Source organism: Lissotriton vulgaris, chromosome 7 (assembly GCF_964263255.1).
Source record: "Lissotriton vulgaris chromosome 7, aLisVul1.2, whole genome shotgun sequence".
In the NCBI taxonomy this organism is placed as follows: Eukaryota; Metazoa; Chordata; class Amphibia; order Caudata; family Salamandridae; genus Lissotriton; species Lissotriton vulgaris.
The window spans coordinates 641,296,909-641,317,283 of record NC_141695.1 but is presented as its reverse complement, the minus strand read 5'-3'; the positions used below and the strand labels follow the sequence as shown (position 1 = coordinate 641,317,283).

At 43.7% G+C, this 20,375-nt stretch overlaps 1 protein-coding gene across 1 annotated transcript in view; it reads right to left on the bottom strand.

Moving 5' to 3' along the window:
- WFIKKN2 (WAP, follistatin/kazal, immunoglobulin, kunitz and netrin domain containing 2) overlaps positions 1-20,063 on the bottom strand; it is a 333,484-nt gene extending 313,421 nt beyond the window's left edge. The window contains exon 1 of the mRNA XM_086928758.1: positions 19,746-20,063. Coding sequence (XP_086784884.1) covers positions 19,746-19,946 — 201 coding nt within the window. The 5' untranslated portion in view covers positions 19,947-20,063. The remainder of the gene's footprint in view (positions 1-19,745) is intronic.
- Positions 20,064-20,375: the final 312 nt, after the last annotated feature.

Sequence of the window (20,375 nt, the reverse complement as noted above, 5' to 3'; positions counted from 1 at the left end):
CACCAGAAAGTAGGTACTTGACCGCTTTCTCAATTATTGGGATACAGCGTCAATTCTGTCGTCTCCCCCAGGGATTCAAGAATAGTTCAGGGTTATTTTCAGCCAGAGTAACAGAGTTACTACAAACCTAAGATGATGAGGCATTATCATATGTTGATGACATCTACTAACAGACGATGACCTGGATAGGCACTTGAACAGGGTGAGCACCATAATATTGGGCATCGCCTCTGAAGGGTACAAATTCAATTTTAAGAAATCACAGATTGCCCATTTAAACTTCCTTTCTTCTAGGATACTAGGATACTCATCTAGCAGACTTTCTAGAGAAATGTGCGCTGCCCCAACCTCCAAAAACACTGAAAACTTACAGACGATTCTAGGTTTCATCAATTTCGGAAGAAATTACATTCTAAACTATGTAGAAAGGGTTAAACCTCTCTACAAATTAATCAAACCTGATTTCAAAACATTTAATTGGAGTCAAACACACACAGAAATTTTGCGTTCATTGCAAACAGACATGTTAGCAACAAAATATTTACAAATATGCGTAAACGTACACAACTTAGTGATCCTAATCATTCCAGGACAATGCGGATTCACATACTTAACCTTTAATGAAGGAGAAAAAGTACCAATACCTTACAAATCACATTTTTACACACAAGCAGAAATGAAATTCACTATAACAGAAAAAATTCTGACAACGGTTCAAACTGCAGTAGCAAAGGAGAAAGCCCTTACACAGGGTAAGCGCATAATGATAGTTACTCCTGTACCTGCTAAGGCAGTGACAAAAGCGAGCATTCCGAATGCTAAAGCTTTACATTCGAGATGGACACAATGGGTTAATTCTCTTTTTGCGACAGACGTTGAATACGTTTTTTAACCTTATTTGAAAACACAAGCATTTCTACAATATGAACAAGAATGTCCTCTACCTACTGAGATTCTGCCTCTAGAGCAGTATGAATGTATAATTCATACTGACGGATTAGCCCAACGCGCTATGGGGGGTAAACAAGCTTATAGTGCTGCGTGCGCGATAGTTAAATTTCGCTGGCGCGAAGGTACATTTTGACTTATGGTCACTAAAACGCAATCTCTAGGAGATTACACAGCTCAACGAGATGAACTACAAGCATTCAAGATGGCGCTTGAAAATACTGATCGCGAATTCCCCAATCTCATAGTAAGCGATTCGTATTATTGTGTTACAGTCAGTCAAGAGGTCTTTATTCGATTTGCATCATAAAAGACAAAATACATAAAAAGGAACAGTTCATACATTTTTACATATAAGATAATAAATACGTTACATTTTAAAACCATGTTAAAAAAGTATTAAATTTAGACAATGATGTACAAAGGTCCCCTGACTACATAAGAGCAATACTAAGTTGCATCTAAAAACTCCTAAAAACATATGCAATTGGAACTTCATTTACCAAGGTTGCGAATGCGGATTGACCAAGCCCAACTCACAAATTTTGCTACCCCAATAGCAATGGGGGCAGAAGTATCAGTTTTTAGAATCCTAGTCGCTGCAGCGGCAGATCTAGTACCTAATAAGCGACAAACTGGTACAAGCCAAACTTTTCTGGGTAATGAATACATAGGGCAGCAGAAGAAAAAGTGTTCAATATTCTCTACTGCTGTTACACAGAAAGGACACTTATCGCTGCCACCAGTCGACCAGGAGTGCGTAAGCCCCCGCACGGGTAACGAGCCTACTCGTAATTGATGGTACAGTTTACGATCATTTGGCTTAGTTATTAAGTCCCAGTAGGCTTCGTATTTAGGGACATCCTTAACAACCAAGGATTCCAGTGACATGGAAGGACCAACAACCATGGTGGATCTCCTCTCAGCGATCCAGTGCCAATAAATATCTTTGAGTGCCTTTTTTGATGGAAAGGTAGCACGTGCTGGATCAACCCATAGTGCCTCCAGGCTCAGATTTTTCAAAAGCATCCTGAGATGAGAGAACCAGGGTACCCTATGGGCCCCTTCAAGCCTCCTCACCTCAACGATGGCCTCAGCAAACAGGGTTAATTTGGGTGTGGTACACAGACGACGACAGAATGCCAGTGGTCTATATTGTACCACGTCCTCGATAGATTTAACACCTAAATCAAGCTGCAGGGGTAAGCAAGGTGTTGATTGTGGGAGACCAGTTGCCATTCTGAGGAACCTATTCTGTGCCACCCTCAGAGAGGATAAATCACTATACCCCCACAGTTCTGCACCGTAGATAATTGCAGGAATTATCTTGGAGCCATAGCTTTTTACCAACGGTGCCAGAGGTTTAGTGAAAGATTTTGCGTGCTCCTTCAATAAGGCTCCCCCAAGTTGAGCGTGTTTCAGGGTCATAAGATCCAATTGGGGTTTCCAGCTCAAGTTCTCACTTAATGTGACACCCAAATATGTAAAGACCTCCGTTTGATCCAAAATGCCTCCACTCATCGACACCTTGGCCTTCACAGCCTTGGGGCCTCGCAGAACCATGAATTTGGTCTTGGAAACATTCACCTCTAACTCGTGCTCGCTACAGAAACACTCACAACGGGCCAGCACGGACTGAAGGCCCTGCTTCGTTTTAGAAATAATAAGAGTGTCGTCCGCGAACATGAGGAGGGGAATTTTCCTTCCAGCTAGGGAGGGGGCGTCCGTTGGAAAGTTAGAAAAATACTTAGTCACCCCATTAATAAACAAAGAAAAAAGGATGGGGGCCAACACACACCCTTGTCTAACCCCCTTGGTGACTTTGAAACTGTCGGTAACCTCCCCTGGACCACCCCATCTTACTTTGGCATAAGTGTTTGAATGCAGATTAATAAGCAGCGCCACCTGCTATTTGGGCATGCCCAAGTCCAGCAAAACTTCCCAGAGCTTAATCCTAGGCACTAGGTCGAAAGCGGACCTAAGGTCCACAAATGCCGCAAACAGCAGACCTCCCCCTAGGTAGACCACCTTCCAATATAATAGCATAAATCTAAAAACTTGCTCTAAGGTCCCCATATGTTGCCGAAAACCCGCCTGGAGAGGACTTAAAACATCATAATCGGAGATCCAACTCTGGATCCTACCCAGAAGTAGGCGAGCCACAATCTTTTGTACAGCATCAATAAGGCTAATAGGTCGGTAATTAGCCGTTACTGAGCGATCACCCTTCTTATGAATTGGGAGGATCTCCGCCCCCAACCAAGAGTCAGGGACTTTCGCACCCCTGGAGTTCTGGACTTTTTGGTTCCGTCCAGAGGTGTCAGGGATAACACCCGAAGACCCCGGAGTTCCACCTGTCTCGGTGCACAAATAAACAGAAACACGGGCTTCTCGATGGTGGCGTCAAAGACCAAAGGTTTATTACTGCAGGGACACAGAAGTCACAGAAACTACACACGGGCAGAGTCTAGGAGCCTGTTCCATTTGTACAAAAAGGGTTGCTCCTTATATACTAAATTTTGAGCTTGAGGCAAATTCTTTACATGAAATACATTCCCAAACCTTTGTGTCCTAAACAATAAATATTTGGCGTTGCACAGGAATCGTTGGCAATATCTGATGTCAAAACATTACGAACGAGGGGTTCCCACTTTTCCATCATAATCTCATGTCAACTTTTCATTCAAGACCCGGACCGCCTCATCGTAAATTTTGTTACCTCCCCCTAATAAAGGCCCAGAAGGAAGGGAGCAGAGCCAGGTGCAGATGATAGAAAAGCAGGATAAGAGATGTTTGTGGGTCGTAAATGGGCAAGGCTACCAGCTTCGGCAGCCTAATCATGAGCAGGCCAACGAACACGAGAACCAGTATAGCAGGACTGGCCTCGGGCAGAGGAGGCAGCTTCTGTCGAGTCATGCAGCTACAGCATGTTCTGTTCTAAGGTGCACGTGTCACTAGAGAGGTGAATCGCCGGCTAAGCCTACGTGTCCTTAATCGAAATGAAGTGATTAGAAGTCATTGCGTATGTGAGGGCAAGAAACACAAAATGGCGGCCATGATCTAAGATGGATGCCATGGGTAGATCGGACATGTGTTTGTATCAGGAGTACTCTTGCTCGTAGCGTAGCGAAAACACCAGGATATGCTAAATGGATCATTTGCGGTTCGCTGATACCAATATTATGTATTTACGACAATGATGAAAACACGGGTTCAAATCGTCACGGAACCTCACCCCTTGCCAGAGCATTGGCCAAAAGAACAATGTATGGAACCCAAAGGTCCTGTTCCTGCTTAAACAAATCAGCTGGTATGCAGTCAGGTCCAGGTGCTTTACTCCCCGGGATAACCCTTAACACTGCCCTTACTTCAGTAGAAGTAAAAACCAGAGCTTCGTCAATAGTGATGGGCAGCAGAGTGGGAGAACTATTAACATTCGCTTTGAATTGGTTCCCATAGTATTCGACCCATTCCCTTGGCTCAACACAATTTGAGGGGGATGTATCCTGTGGGCGATTGCCCCATTAAAGCTGCCGCCAGAATTTAATCATGTTATTACTCTGGCAAGCCTCCAACAATTCCTTCCAACGGGCCTCGTCCCAGTTCTTCTTGGCAGTGGCCTGCACAGCTTTGTAGGTAGCATTGCAGCTGCGGATTAAGCTCTGATCTCTTGACTTTAGAGCAACATGCAGCGCCTTTTGCGACTCCCTGCATGCACTGTCAAACCAGGTTAGGGGCTTCAGCTTGTTTCTTCTAGGGCCAGTGCACTTAACAAAAAGAGTTTTAAGATTTGAAAAGAGATCCCTATGTAATATGGTGATATTGCCCAAAAGGGCCGACTCTTGGCAGAACCCACTGATTTGAAGCATTGTATCCCCAAGCATGGTTCTGATCCTTGACAGAACCTCCTCATCAAGGGCTAGTTTAGGCCAACTAACCCTTCTTTCATTATTAGATAGTGAGACCTGTGGCAGGAACGCCTCTGCCACAGAGAGCTCTGCAAAGGTACCTTCTTTAATCGATAGAACCAAGGGATTATGATCGCTCTCGGCTCTACTTACTACCACCATATCCAGTAGACAGGGCCACATTTCCACATTCACCAGGATATAGTCGATTCAGGAGCCAGATCTGCCATTATCATAGGTCATTGCCCCCATCCTATCCGACTTCAGTCGCCCTTTGACTGCACGCATTCCCTGATTCAAACATAGACCCTTCAAAAATATGGCTGATTGGGACAATTTCTTAATAGGTTGCAATTCCAAACCAGGGATGCCCCATAAAGAATCCTCATCTTCGGTGAACATACCATCATCCAGCCCCAGAGGTTCAAAACAGGTATTGAAGTCCCCCAATACCACCCTATTTGTATTCACCGGCAATGAACTTAAGAGACCCTCCAACACAAGTGCAACATGTGAGCATTTTCCCCCTTGGATGCCCCGCATATAGATATTTACAATCACCATATTCAGACCTGAAGTCGAGTTTACCCGTATGGCCAATATATCGGGGTTGTCCAACGGGAGCTCCTCCACTGTTACTCTCACATGTTGGCGTACCCAGATAGCTAGACCACCCACTGGTCTGCCCCTTGCACCTTTCACAGCTGGTCTAGAATAGTTCAAAAAGCCAGCACGAAATATAGGCCAAGTGGCCCAGGTTTCCTGGAAGGACCAAATATCAGAATGGTCTATGAAGGTCCCCCAGTCAGGCAGATCAAGCTTTGATTCCAGACCAGCAATATTCCAGGAGCATGTCCGTAGTAACGGTAAACACTGGCCAGTTGCCCCCTTCCCACCTCCCGCAGAGCTAGATAAGGCTGGGCAGGGTAAACGGAGCGTTGGGCTGACACCAGTGCAAGACGATAGGGAGCTTACAGGTAAGGCAGAAGATAATGATTCACCTTGAGTGGCTTTATCAACATTTAAACCCACAGATATCCCCTGTTCAGGTCCCACTAGAACTGAGCAACAGTCAACGGAAGGAAGTGCAGTTGCAAGCTCAGTGGAATGCACTGATAAAAGACTGTCATTTGCTAGACTGCTAACAGAGTACTCTGGCTGTCAATCACACCCATCGAGACAGGAGAAAATATTAAATCTGTTAGAAACTTCCAACGGGGTAAATGGAATCAAATGATCCATTCTCCTGTTCCCATGTAAGTGATCCAAACTCCCAGGCGGCATACTATAGCTTCTAACGGGAACTGTGTTCCATCCAAGATCATTCCCAATGGGCAAGGGTCTAGGAACTTGCCCCGTGTAACTGTTATTAGATGCCATATACATGTTATACTGTGTATCAGCTAGTCCACCAGGGTAGAAAGGGGGGGTCACGAGGGATCTTGGATAAAAGTATGTTAAGTCATATGGAACTATGGCATTACTCAAGTTCCCCACGGGCCCATTCAGTATAAATCTGACTGCCTCCGGGTCTCTAAAATTTATTACAATAAGGTCTCCCTTTAGATTTTTTTCCCTGCTGCCCAATTGTGTTCAATCTTACAATGAATACTTGCGGAACTGGATTCAAAACAGTTACAAAGATGCAAAAGGTGGCACAATCAAGCATAAGTTGCTTTGGGAACAAGTAGTTCAGTTACAACAAGAACTACAAAAGGCTCACGTGATACATACACTGAGTCATCAACGTGATGGCGTTCACGTTGCAGGGAATTCATTGGCTGATGAAGCCGCGAAGGCAGCTGTGCAAACGGCTTAAGACGCTGCAATCACTCGTTCAAAAGCAAAAATAGACGGCAAAATAATGCTAGCTGTCAATGCTTCAAGCAAAGACAGTCGTAAAACATTACCAAAAGGCTTTGCACTCAAATACTCCTACCTAACTGATGCAAATGATGTTCCTTTTGCTTGAATCCCTGAAGTGGGGGATAGAGTAATTCCAAACATGGAACATAGATTAGGACTAATTTTAGCAGCACATGAAGGGCTTGCCTCTGCACAAGCAGGTGTTTCCGCTACAGTGTCGTTATTAAAACAGAGATTCTGGTGGCTGCGCATGAGGAAACAGACCAGAAACTATGTTTTGGAATGTGAAGTCTGCCAAAAGATGAAAGAGTCTACAGTGAAACATCCTGCAAAGACACCCCTGTTAATTTTAGACAAACCATTAGCTTGCGTTTACCTGGATCACTGCGGTCCCTTGCAGAGGGATGGCAATTACAAATATATGATGGTCGCAGTGGATTTGTGCTGAAGATTCATTTGGATGTGGCCTCAGCGCTCGGCTGGCGCTCAAACTGTTATAAAAGAAATGCGAGTATTTATTGGCACATACGTAGTCGGCACGCTACATTCTGACCAGGGTCCTGCGTTTAGCTCTCGAGTTTACAAGGAGGCCATGTCCAATGGTAGTGGAGAGAAAAAACCGCGACATAAAGCAATCTGTAACAGCTAGGGTATTAGGCTCAGGTGATGGGTGGGTCAAACATCTAATAAGTGTCTAAAGTAGTCTTAACAATCTGCCAAGAAGTTCTCTAGGGGGAATCACTCCATATGAAATACTTTTTGGAACAAGAATGATTATTTTGGATCTTGATTGCCAGACTTCAGTGGTAGAACAAAAACCCTTTGATATCAAAGACCGTTTGGCTGTTTTGCAGGACTTAAATGAAATAATAAAAAGCCAAAGTAACGTGTTCCTGAAGCCAACAACCACTGAAGAGAAACCGACTGTCCCACCAAGACCTGTCTGGATTCCAATGATTGGGGATCTAGTCAGAGAAAAGATCGCGGAAAAGAAGGAATTTGGGCCTTCTTACAGACAACCAGTACCTGTCCTAGCAATCCCGGGTCAAGAACAGTATTACTGCCGCCCCTTGCTGGTAAAAAGGAGAACAGGTTCGTGTCCATCGACCTGGTAAAACACATCATGTGGCCGATCATAAGCAGTAGGCCCAGTGGACTCCAAAGATGTAGCAGATACCCTAATCTGGCTACTATTCAAGAGGTTCAAACTGAGAGACTCATCACCTTTGAAGAATCTGCAGTGCGAAAAGTACTATGCAACAAGGCCATGGAACTTGTAGCTCTTGAAACCCAAATAACAGTTTGTCAAGAAACGCCTGTCTACAATGAAATAGCATCTGCCTATACAAATGTAACAAGTGATCAAGTGGTTTTAGCGATTTCAACGAATCCTGAAGCAATCCCTACAATTGACAGAACTGCCTCTGGCTATTTCATTAACTTTGATATGTTTTCCGAGGATCCCAGCGTACCTGAAACAACGCCAGTAAAAATAATTTTTAAAGAACAAGCAATAGACCTTTTTCATCACCTGGAAAAGACTTATCTGGTTTCACCATGGATTGAACTTTGGATTGTGTTTGGTGTAGTTTTTCTTCTACTTTGGTTGACTCTTGCAATAACTTTGGGAATGCTGATAAATGGAAGATATGTTAAAAAGGACACAGCAAGTAAGAACATCAACTTACTCCTCAAGCCACACAAATTATCTCATCGTGAACAAAGAGACTTGTCATCAGTGAACATCACAGCCGTTCCTATACCTGGTGGTATAGCTTGGGACAGAACTGATTATGACATTTTCAGTCTGACAGAGCTGTTGAAGATTCCACACCAGTTCAAGATTTCCTTGAATGACTTTTTCATCTAGTACCTTTTCTGATGATTGGGACTTCAAGACTGTTAATAATATGATGTCAGACTTAGAAATGTCTGCTGTATTTACAAATCATGAATACTTAGAAGGTTCATCAGATTATGAACAAATGTTATGTTATGTTATGTTAACTTTATTTTTGCATAGCGCACGGCTACTCCAACGGAGTGTACCGGCGCTTTATGGTGGCAGCTCCAAATGTATTGTTATAATCGCTATGGTCATTATTTCTTGCACAAATCTGCAACTCCTAGAGATGTATTGAAATATAACCAATGGGAACATTTCCCAAAGCCACCAAAGGGTAGTTCAAAAACATTTTAGAGCAAATTTCCATACTTTTCAGGTTTTAATGTTTCATATCCAGAATCATTTTACTTTAAAAATGTTAATAGGACAGGAATGAAAAGTATGTTGACAAGTACCAAGCAAATTTATTCTGCTGTCTTTTATGCTCAGCTGTCTTCGTTAGGTTTCGACTTTTGGAAAGACAACATTGAGACAAAAACTGTCTGGGGCACGAAAGACTGGCAGGTGCAGGGAGTGGAAGCCATATTTAGAGCCTGCATCATCCCAGAGCAAATAATGTTTTTGAATGACACTGTCCAACAGACATCTTGTCTTGGGTTACCCAAGATCAAGGAGTTAAACAAACTGTCCATACCTACACCTACACCTGATATCAAGAACACTTCAGAGGGGCGGGGGGGGGGGGGGGTCAACGTACATACTATTTTGTTCCACAACAGAACAGATCCAGATTGGAAAAAAATGGTTAATCTGGCCCACAGACAGAAACAACTGTTAAGATAGATTCCCGAATAAGACACAAGGGTTGATATTCACAAGGCCAGATCCAAGATATGTTCAGAGACAGCATCCAGGAATAGTAACAACATAGAGTGTAGGGAAACTGTGCCTTGAATGGCTACACAAGTCTACACTAAAGGAAGTAAAACAACACTTATCTTTACTTATAGATGGCGCTGATCTGAGCGACTTCTTACAATGACCTACTAAACCGCATCATAAACGTTTTGAATACACCGGTATCTATGCTGCTTATAATGAAGCATGGAAGATTACACAAGCAGAGACTGCAGAACGAATACGAGAAATTAATCGTATAAATTTTGAGACATCTCTCTCTGTAGTTGACAATGGGTTAACGACTCTGTTGTCCAGGATATATTCTTTGGACAGCATAGTATCCACTGCCTAGACATAATGGAACAGGACTTGGTCATGTTGCAACATGGTCAGTCGCAATTACGTTCTATCATGCTATTAGGCTGGACGTTACAAAACCTTCATTCAGGCTATGTGCCTTGGCGTTTAATCAACACTACTTCACTGTTTTCAGAATTCAATCTCACTGATAAACTGATCAAACCGGCACAGAGGGGAGCAGTCTATACTGTGCTGAGCATTGAAAGACTGGAAAGACTGCCATTTACTGTAGCTGAAAAACCAGCCATTGAATGGATTATACACAGTACAATCACTCTGCCTGTTACAATTTTCCATTTTCAGTATTGCTTAAAACCTATACCAGCAGGCATATGTGAAAGGTTGGGTAAAGAATACATCAAGACATCCTGGGAATTACCATACACACACACATGTTGGAGTGGGGGGAAAGAAGTGTTTCTTAGTGGTAAAAATTGTGAAAACGCACTAAGCGGTTCTCTCCTTTGTCAGGGTATTAATTTACACGGGGCCTGAGATGGTTCCTCTAACAACTTATCCTGCCACCAGCTGCAGTGATTGATCCAGTTTTTAGGAAACTTTCTAATGGAAGTTACATTATGTTGAATGATCACAGCTGCTGTGGCATGTTGCCAGGTTTAGCCTATCTCGTAACTGTGTCATCCAGGGTCACTTGCTGTATGCAAGTATTGTTTCCAAAAACCAAGAAAGACCGGAAGTCGCTGTTATGGCCATTACTGAACATCTCTTCTATACGAATTGATACTTTAAGCAGAATGAAAGCCATTCTTTTACAGAAAACTGTGCCATTGACCTCGGCCAAAGAGACCTATGATCTGCAAGTCGCAAGGACTTCTGCAGAGATACACACTCTGTTAACTACAAACTGCCCTGTACATTTCTCAGAAATGTTAGGTCGTATCTTAAACATGTCTGATACGAGTCGTATTGTGCATGTATTTAAGACAGTTTTTTCGGACTGTTAGCACCTTTTGAAGCAGTCCTAGGCATATTTTCAAACTTCGTGCACTCTGTGTTTGGCGTACTGCCTCTCACTTTGGGACTCGCAGCAGGGATACTATTTTTGCTCCTACTGCTTTGATATGGCAAGACAAGTCACCATCGATACCCAGTTCACCGTGGAGAATACTCTACTGGCAATGAAGTGTCGTGAGCGCGTAGTCCAAATTCTAGGATTAACTTGTTTAACAGAATTGAATACCACATGGTTTATGTCATTCAGACCAATCTGGCAAGATTGCAGCTTACCTGTTCTACGATGCCTGCTATGTGGAGCAGAATGAGTGTTAGACATCTGTCTCACACTCCCATCAGTCATGCCAAAGGATGTTGATACTTTGCTTGGACCAGTGACGGCTCATGCACTGTGTTGTCCCCAGCGGTTACCAATTCTGATGATGGCATTCATTGAGATCTCAAAGACGCAAAATGCTGATGGTGAGGAAAGCGAGAGGAAAGCGGCACAGAGGTAACATCTAATTCGAACATTGCTAATGCGACCAACGCTGACGGTGATGCTTTACATCTATGTGCGATTAATCTTCTTAACGAGTTAATCCAACTTTCACCTACAATGGTAGACAAATTCTTTACAGACTTAGAAGATTTGATGTTTTCTCCAAACAATAACACTGACTTTTGATTTGGCATGCAGTGTTCTGAGAGACTCTGAATTCGACCTTCATTTTTCAAAACAAAGTTTCTAACTTTGGAACTCTATTTTTTTATGATCCAATTTTTTTTTTTCATTTTTTGCACAAAGTAATCTGATTGAAGCAGAACTATTCGTAGAGAACTAAAATTCTTTGAAAAGTTCCAAGAGACAATATTTGACCTTGTCCACAATCAACCAGTTTATATAATCTGCCATGAAATGGTCTCGACTTTTTCTTCTGTAATTAAGAGCCATTTCATAAATGTATTTTCGTGATTCGTTCGGATAGCATTTTCAAATGTCATCTATATGCTTTGAATGAAACATTGCTTTAAATGCGTGCAGCACAAATGCTTTTCGTGTACATCCAGTACCAATGCATTTTTATGTATTTTGGGTGGGTTTTAACACATCATGTTTAGATATGTTTTTATGTGTTTAGAACTTAGTAATGTCGTTCATAAGAAAGTAAAGTGGGTGTTGTGTGGCTTTTTAAGCTCTGAGTGAATTTTCCCAATTCATGCCCTTATATAGGTACAATTCAAAATGCCCTTATATAGGCATAGAAATCAAGCCCTTATTTAGGCATAGCCCATGCTACCCAAATACAGGCATGGCTACTTCCACCCGTACCAAACGTCACAACGACTTCTTGGAAAACCAGTTTAAGCAGTCAGGGACTTCCCCTTGCTTAAATATTGATTGGTCAAAGAACCCAGTTACTTTACAAAGAACCACTATTCCCTAGGGGTTCTTTCCTGACGTTCATATGCCCGACTTTACGTCAAACTATGGCATTCCTAAACACCTTCAAGGTATTAATATACCTACACTTGCTCTAGCAAGATACAGTGGTTTGGAGCAATTCGAAGACCTACTTGCCCGACCCAGCGCGCTACAGCAAGTGCAGAAGGAAGCCGACTCTCCAGCTGACACACCGAACAGGAAGCTGCCTTTCTTCTGCCGAGAATCCAGCTTCAGTGTTTCCGGCTCCCCTTGCGGGGCGTTGGGAAATCGAGTCCCGAAACAGAGATACAAGACCTCCTTCATTCTAAACAAGGTATGGAGCTGATTAGAACCTTGGTAGATTCTTGGCGAAAACCAAACCTATGCTACACAATACTTACTTCTTCCTTCGTACTAGACTTAGGTTAGGTACTTTGGGGTAGGCGTATTTTAGAAACACCAGTTAAGTATTTTAGTCAATGTTATTTATGTATGTATTTTTATATGGCTTAGAAACCATACAATGCTCTTACAGTATTATTTCATATTACTGTTTACGCTGTACGCATTATACTTTGCAGTCTGCATAACGATTGTAGCAGTTCACTTCTCTTGCAAGAGAAAGAAGACTGTTCAATAAACCCTTTTATTGAAAACGCCCGTCTCACTATTTCTCTGCAACTCTGTAGAAACGAAGCATACACGATTGACTGAGTGAAATACTTCTCTATTGTTTCCGCGACTCTGAGAGATATATTCTTATTCTTGGGAAACAAAGTTGTCATGTTTATACGGTTGTCAGAAACTAATCCCTTATTGTGTATTCAAGAAAGTTTATAGTGACCTCTGAGTTAGCTGACACACACACAATTATGTTTAGTATATTCGATAGAGACCTAGTTGACCTCAGTCCTATGTCTAATCTATAGCATATTTTATTCCAATGCGCAGAGCCTATTGGGAATATAGGAACTACACTACAATCCCACTCAATGCGATATTCCCACAATGCATCCGGCTGCACCACTCCGACATACAAACTCTCTCTACCAAGTTCTGGGCCTGGCAGAAACGTAGCCAACTTTTGTGATCTGGCTCTCTGTATTTTACCAAACTGGCAGTGCCTCACAATCCATGGATCCCATTAATGTCTGAGAATTTGGTACTACGTACCTTCCGAAAAGCTTCACCTGCACACATTCGGAGATCTTTTCCAGGATGCACAAACACTAACAGATCTATCTAATCACACAGAATTTTCCCATATGGACAGATTCATCCTTACCAGACTGCACGGTGCCCTGTGAACGGTAATCCTGTCCTTCCCCCTCTCCCGAGAGGAAATCTCACCACTTACACTGCTCATAACCGACAATGACGGCTCATATCTGATCACTAAACTTTAGCACTCATGCATAACTCTGAAGCAGGGTGCGAGACAGGGGGGCACAGCACCACAGGGAAGAAGATCGGGGATACCCGCTCAATGACCAGGACTGGACCTGCAGCTGCACGCAAATAAAGAGTGTCTCGCCTAACCACCGATACAAACGCCTACACTTGAAGTTTGCCCATAGATTTTACATCGCCCCCATGGAACTGGCCAAATATAACTCCTCTAAAGTTTTGCAGTGCCCTAATGCCACCACCTAGGAGCTGACTCTTCCCATATGGCCTGGACTTTCCCTACTTTCCCTATTGTAGGCAAGTAGGATCTGCTTCTAATGGTTACCCCCCTTTTTGCTTCATGTTATACTGTTTTTGACTAGTCTGACCTGGATCCTGCTAATCAGGACCCCAGTCTATCTGCTTTCTCACCTGTGATGTAATGTACTTGGGTACACTCCAGATTGGATGCTGGGGTACCCTTGTCAGTCCCTAGTATATGGTACCCATTTACTCAGGACATAGGTACCCCAGATACCTCCCATGGGAAGAAGCATGTATTGTGCCACCCATGAGAGACCATGCAAAATGGAACATACAGTGTAAGTTGGTGCAAGCACCACTTACCTACGGTACAGGTTTACTAAATCTAATGGTCACTACACTGAAAACCTATAAGTCACCCCATAGCAGGTCTTGACAATCCTGAAGGCAGGGTGCTTGATTCTAAGTGAGAGCGTGCCACTGCATGAGCAGGACACCCCTGCAGCCTACGGAGTAAATTCTTACGGGTTGTTAGTGTTACAGCCATTTACGACATATAAGATTAGCATTATGCGACTGTGGGATGACCAACTCTAAAATTGCTGAAAGTAACCCTATTGTGTTTGGTGTCAAACATTGTGGAATCATACCTCAGAAACGAGCTTTGTGAGGTTCCGGGTGTTCCCGATACCAGCCTTCAAGTCCCGGGCAGCACAAAATAGTTGCTGCCGACCGCACATTTCTGCTCTCCTGCTGCTGAGCCAAGCTCGAGCAGGGGAAGGCAGAACAATAGGCATCCTGTCACAAAGAGGTGAGACCACTCAGACAAGATTTAGTGTATTAAACCTGGGTGGGTGCGCTTGCCAGCGACCGAAAGTTGGTATGGGGGGCACATTTGGTGTTCCTGTGCATAGTCCAGTTCAAGCAAGCAAAAGGACAAACCCTGTTGTGAAGTGTTACATAAAGGGACCTATTGACCACAGTGTAAATTATGCCTATGAGCCAATACACACAGTCTACTTCTACCAGAATCAATAACATTAGGTCAGGGATTTCAGATATTATAACAATGTTTTGGGTATCACAATAAACTACAAAACACACATACATTTTTTAGCTAAATATAATTTTTATTCACGTAAATCATATGAGTACCTCCCTAGGGGTTACAATCTAAAACAATTCAATGCCAATGTCTCTTATTTGAAAGAGACAAGTATCATTAAAAATAGTAACCTCCCCACTGTCCTGACCGTCCCCTGGGAGGGTCCCCTGAATTTGTCCAACCCTCTCCCGTGGGTACAAAAGGATGTACCTGGCTGTAGGACCCTAGATTCGACATGGGCAAGATTCTGAACAAGTAACCTCTGAACTTCGACCGTCTGGCCACTCTAGACTTCATTTGGGCCCGACTTCGTCTCCCTCTCAGTCTGAAGCATTGTCTGTGCTAATGCACCATACAGGCTCCGTGCAGGACCTGTGGAGCATCAAAGACAACTCAAGATATCTCCCTTGGAGTGAAGGAGTCATTCGCCTGCAACCGCAGGCACCACATCACGATTGATCAGTCTGCTGTTCCTGGGTTCCTATAGACTCCAAAGGCTCCAACAACACAGGAGGTGGGTTTCCAAGTCACTCTAGGTCTGAGCTGCCCTCTTACCAAGAATGAGGTCAAAATCCCTTGTGGGGGACTGCAATACCCGTACCCCTCTGCACCGCGTACTTTTGCCAGTGCATACACTTGTTGGCGTTTCCAAAACAAGAGCACTGTACTATGAGTAGCCCAAGCCTCGGGTACCATTTCCTACAAAGAACTCTGGCCTCCTTGCACCGAGTGTTCCGTGGACTGCTGCTTTGTAAAACTGCTGGAGGTCTCCTCACGACTCCGGTGCCTCTGGCCTGTGGGTCCTCTTGAGGATCAACACTGATTTTCTTGGGCTCCTCTGGTTGTTCCAGGCTTACCCTGACTCCCCTGGGTTTGGTGAGTCTCCTGGACCTTGCTGGTCCGAACCATAACCTTTCTTGACCTTCTTCGTGGGTTGCTGCTGCCAAGGCTTGTTGGTGCTCCATCCGGACACTGACACCTCAGCACTCGACATCCTTTGTGGGACAGCTCGCATCTGGCTCCTGATCATCCTCGACATCTGGTCCCTGTGGATGCAGAGTCAAGGACCCCCTCAACGCATCTGAAGCACCCGACATCTGTGGGCATTCACCTACTGACCCCCTGGTCACTCCTGAGTGACCTAGACTCTGTCCCCTCTGCTTTCCGGTACTCTTCAACAAGAAACCACATTTGGATTCCATTGGACACTTTTCTTCTTCCCAGCAGTGGCTCTTCTTTGAAGTCCTCCATAGAGATCGACGGCAGTTTCAAATGCCACTTCAAATCTATGCATCCGGCTTCCCTGGGATAGGTTACTCTGGTACTATGGTATCCACGGGTGGGGTGGCTCTCCAACCTCCTACCTTCCACAGGGTTTCTTCAAAGTCCACTTAGAAGGGTCCTTAAATGTCAAAACTGCAATCGCGACTCTCGCATAGAATTGTACGTGCACGCTGTCGTAATCCCACACTGCACTCGTCCTCCGTGGGGTCCCTACTTACTCACCTTAGGTGGTTCCTTCGGTCCCATGATTCTACATCCTCAAGACACTGTCTTGACTCGAGTCGTAGTTCTTATACCACTATTTTAGAATATGGTTTGGTCCCCCCTGGAGCCCATTGTTTATTAGTGCTATTTATTATTGTTTCTGTGCTACAGTATTGTGTGCTTTGTGAGTATTGTTATATTCCATATAGGTACCGTATATAGGCGCAGGTAACATCGCAACCTTTCACCTATATTCTTCCCTACATTACATACATAACGGTTCTTAGGCACTGACCTTTTTTCCTAGATACAACACTGCATTCAAAACGCGGGTTTTTCCCCAGTTCGAATCTCATACCTTATGCATGAGGTTTCTTGGAAGCACAGCAGGAATACCATCTCCTGTATAGTATCTCTATTTAAAGTTCAGGCCCGACGTCATCCTTTAGGCCAACACAGTAACACAGCAAGGTAGGACCCCTGGAAGACCTGTGGGTATGTATACATCATGTTTTGCTTAGAAAGAAAGAGGAGAACGTGACTTCCTGGCTGACACACTGACCAGAGACTCTGAGGTTTCTGCATGCAGACACTCCAGCTAGCAGTGGTCGAACCTCCCTTGTCGGGTGTCCAACTCGAGACCAGAACCGGGATCCCACATTCTCTCATTCTCAGGTAATGGGGTTGACTAGACCCTAGAGGGATTCTTGGCATAACACCTACACAGATACTAGGTACATTTAGGTACATCTAGTTAGGGAGGCATTGTAGGAGTATGCATTTATGATCATGTGTTTTATGTACTTGTTTATATTCATGATTACTACAGAATGGTAGAACTGTACCATCCTTTCACTTTCATAGTACTGCTAATCATATATCTCTGCTACTGTCTAATGGTTGTTACAGATCATCTATTTTACACTAGAATAACAAATGTTCAATAAATACCTATTGACAAACACCCAGTATGTCTATTCTGTGTACCTCTAAGACAAACTAAGTGAGCAGAAGTGACTGAGCAAAAGGTAGTATATTGTTTACACTATACTGTGGGATCAGGGTTGTCAAGTTTTGAGATTTATAACTACTTTGTGGTTCTCCTTTCATTTAACCAATATTATAAGGTTTCATTCTGGTAAAACAAGCAGCTTAACATTCCTTCAAGACTAAGCCTGAAAGCTGCTTTCCACAGCTACCACTTGGATAGCTTTCTAAGGTTATCTTTGACCTCTTAAATCACCATAAGGGTTGTTTTGACTGGTACAGGGTCCCCACTTTAATTAATGGACAGCATATACCAGGCCAACTTTTCACTCCTGTCATATTCACTTACTGGACATCAGTGTTTTAGGTACTATCAATTATGATATCTATAATGCGTATACCATCCCCCCAAGCTGGTCCTGCTGGGCATTGTCTCTGACATCCCAGTCTGCTATTGTAGGTTCACAGCTATAGCATTGTTACTGGCCAAGAGGAAAATTGCAGCACACTGAGGCGGCACGTCTTCGCCCCACAAAGGAGGCATGGCTCTGCATTATGGCATACTGCGACATGCAAACTGAGATTTACTCTTCATTACAGCCCCCCACTTCCCGCCCCAAGGACATTTGGCACATATACCGTACCTACCTTCGTACTCTGCGCCACGATTCCACTACATCTTCTTCCCTCCAAACTCCTGAACACAATGTTACCCCTCCTGCACCCCAAACCTCTCCCACCCACCATTGGTCCGAGCCACATGATGTCCCATACAACTCTCATGCAAGCCCTCCCTCACACATATATAGATAAACTTGGACTTTAACCCTCTTTGCCGTAAGCTAAATCCTCTATTAAACAACTTCGCAGCGAGAGTTGATGTGTCTACTCCCCATCTTCCCTCCCCCAATTCCCCTATATGTATTATTATATTATTTGATTCCCGTCATCGTGTTATACAATAATCTTCTCATGCGCTGTGAAGTACCGTTTATAGACATGACTTGTCATTACGTAACTATGGATACATTTGCCATCTTAAGGCGCTATGGTCACAGTCTCTGATAAGATGACAGTTTTTATGTTTGTTCCTTTTTGTAATGAAGCAAACAATTAATAATGTTCAAACTAGGATAGTGTTAAGTGGTATGACAAAGCTCCCAAAGGGTCAGGCTAATCCAGAAGGGACCATGGCCACCTCCACCTACCACTTTACATGGTTATGAAGTATGATTCAGTATTGTACTTACAAACAATGTGTGATTTTGCAAATACTACATCTCAGTTTCTTGTAACAGGCGTCAGTTAATAACTATGTAGTGCTGCTAAACTGTTCATACATTTGTGTCCTCACATTTCAACATGTGTTGTTTATTAGCAGCCTAAAAGCACGCCTCCAACAAAATGGAATTTAAAACCATAACTTATGTGCATCTAGAAAATATAGCTAATTGGAAATCGGTGCTAAATAAAGCATGCCAGAAATTCGAGATTTTACTAAAACTCTAAAAAAGGTTTCAGTTTAATTATCTATGTTAGTTCGTATCTAGATATACTGCATGCAACCCGGGGAGTCTGGCGAACACATAAGCGATTTCATATAGAGCTGTGGAATTTCCCTGTACACAGAACACCTGTGGCATCTCCTTTAATGTAAGGGAATGATAACAGGTCTATATTTCTGTTGCCATGTCCTGAAGTGACTGTAATTCCGTCGTAATGTGTGGTAATTGAGGAGCCACCATGGAATAAACTTCTCGTAATATAATTCTGAGAAAACTCTAGGCTGTTACTTGGATTTTTTGCTAGCTGCCAAAAACGACGACATACTATGTGTTTACGATGTGTAATCTGAATGCATGTGTATGTGCACATCTGTTTCTTCCATTGATATTCCCCACACTCGTGAACGTTAAACCTTAGTATGACTAATTCTGTTCAATGTGGCCACACAGGGAAACAGATGTATTAACACTATTGTTTCATTTCCTGTTCTGACAGAGCAGGCAAGAGCGTCTCGGTGCAACTCCAATCAAAGGATGAAATGCATCAACTGCGGAATGCTTTGAAACTGAAAGGTCTGGACACTATTTCTGCAGCAATAGGGCAACTCTGTGTACATTACATAAAGAAAGTCTTTCCTTCAGGGAAAGCCATTCCTCCCTAGGGAGCTCAACGCCTGGACTATTTATTTCTGTTAGCAGCCGTGCACATCTCGAAACGTGAACTGCAGTGGCGTGTCTGCAATAGCAGCAAAACGTCATATTCAAAAGGCAGAACAAGCATGCAGAAGGCGTTTGCACTTACTTGGTCCGTTTCACATTCCCTCTGGCAGGTACTCTGCGCGTCCACCCACAGGTTGGGGTTCATGTCATTGGGACAGATGCCAGCATGAGAGTACCGTACAGGAGGTAAGCCTAGCGCCCGCGGCGGGCTATCCAGCAGCAACAGGAGAAAGTTCAGCAGCCAGAAAGTCGACAGCCCCCGGTAGAACCGCATGCACCACATCGCTGACCTGCTCCTGCACGGATCGATTGCTGTGGAATCAATATTCAATGCAGCCCTTCAAACTTTCCGCCCGTCTGCCACCATGGAACAGTCCACGCAAGACTGCAGCGGATTAGGCGCCTAATAATGTAACTCTTTATTTTGAGAAAAATGTGAATGCTCGGTCTGGAGTAGGTAGGTGGAGTTTAGATCACAACTTGGCCGCACAACAAAGAAATGTAAAGATCTTTTTGCAGCCAGCGGCAGACACACACACACTGCCCGCGATAGTGGCAGCTCCGGGTTTACTAATGAAAGGGCTGCAGACAGTTTAAAGGGCTAGCTGGCACGGTGGGACACCTGAATGTTTGCGACTTAAAGGGGGCATTCTTAACCTCTTCAGACCTCAAGCAGTTCCCTGCTCGGAGAATGGCATTTTCATATGAAGCA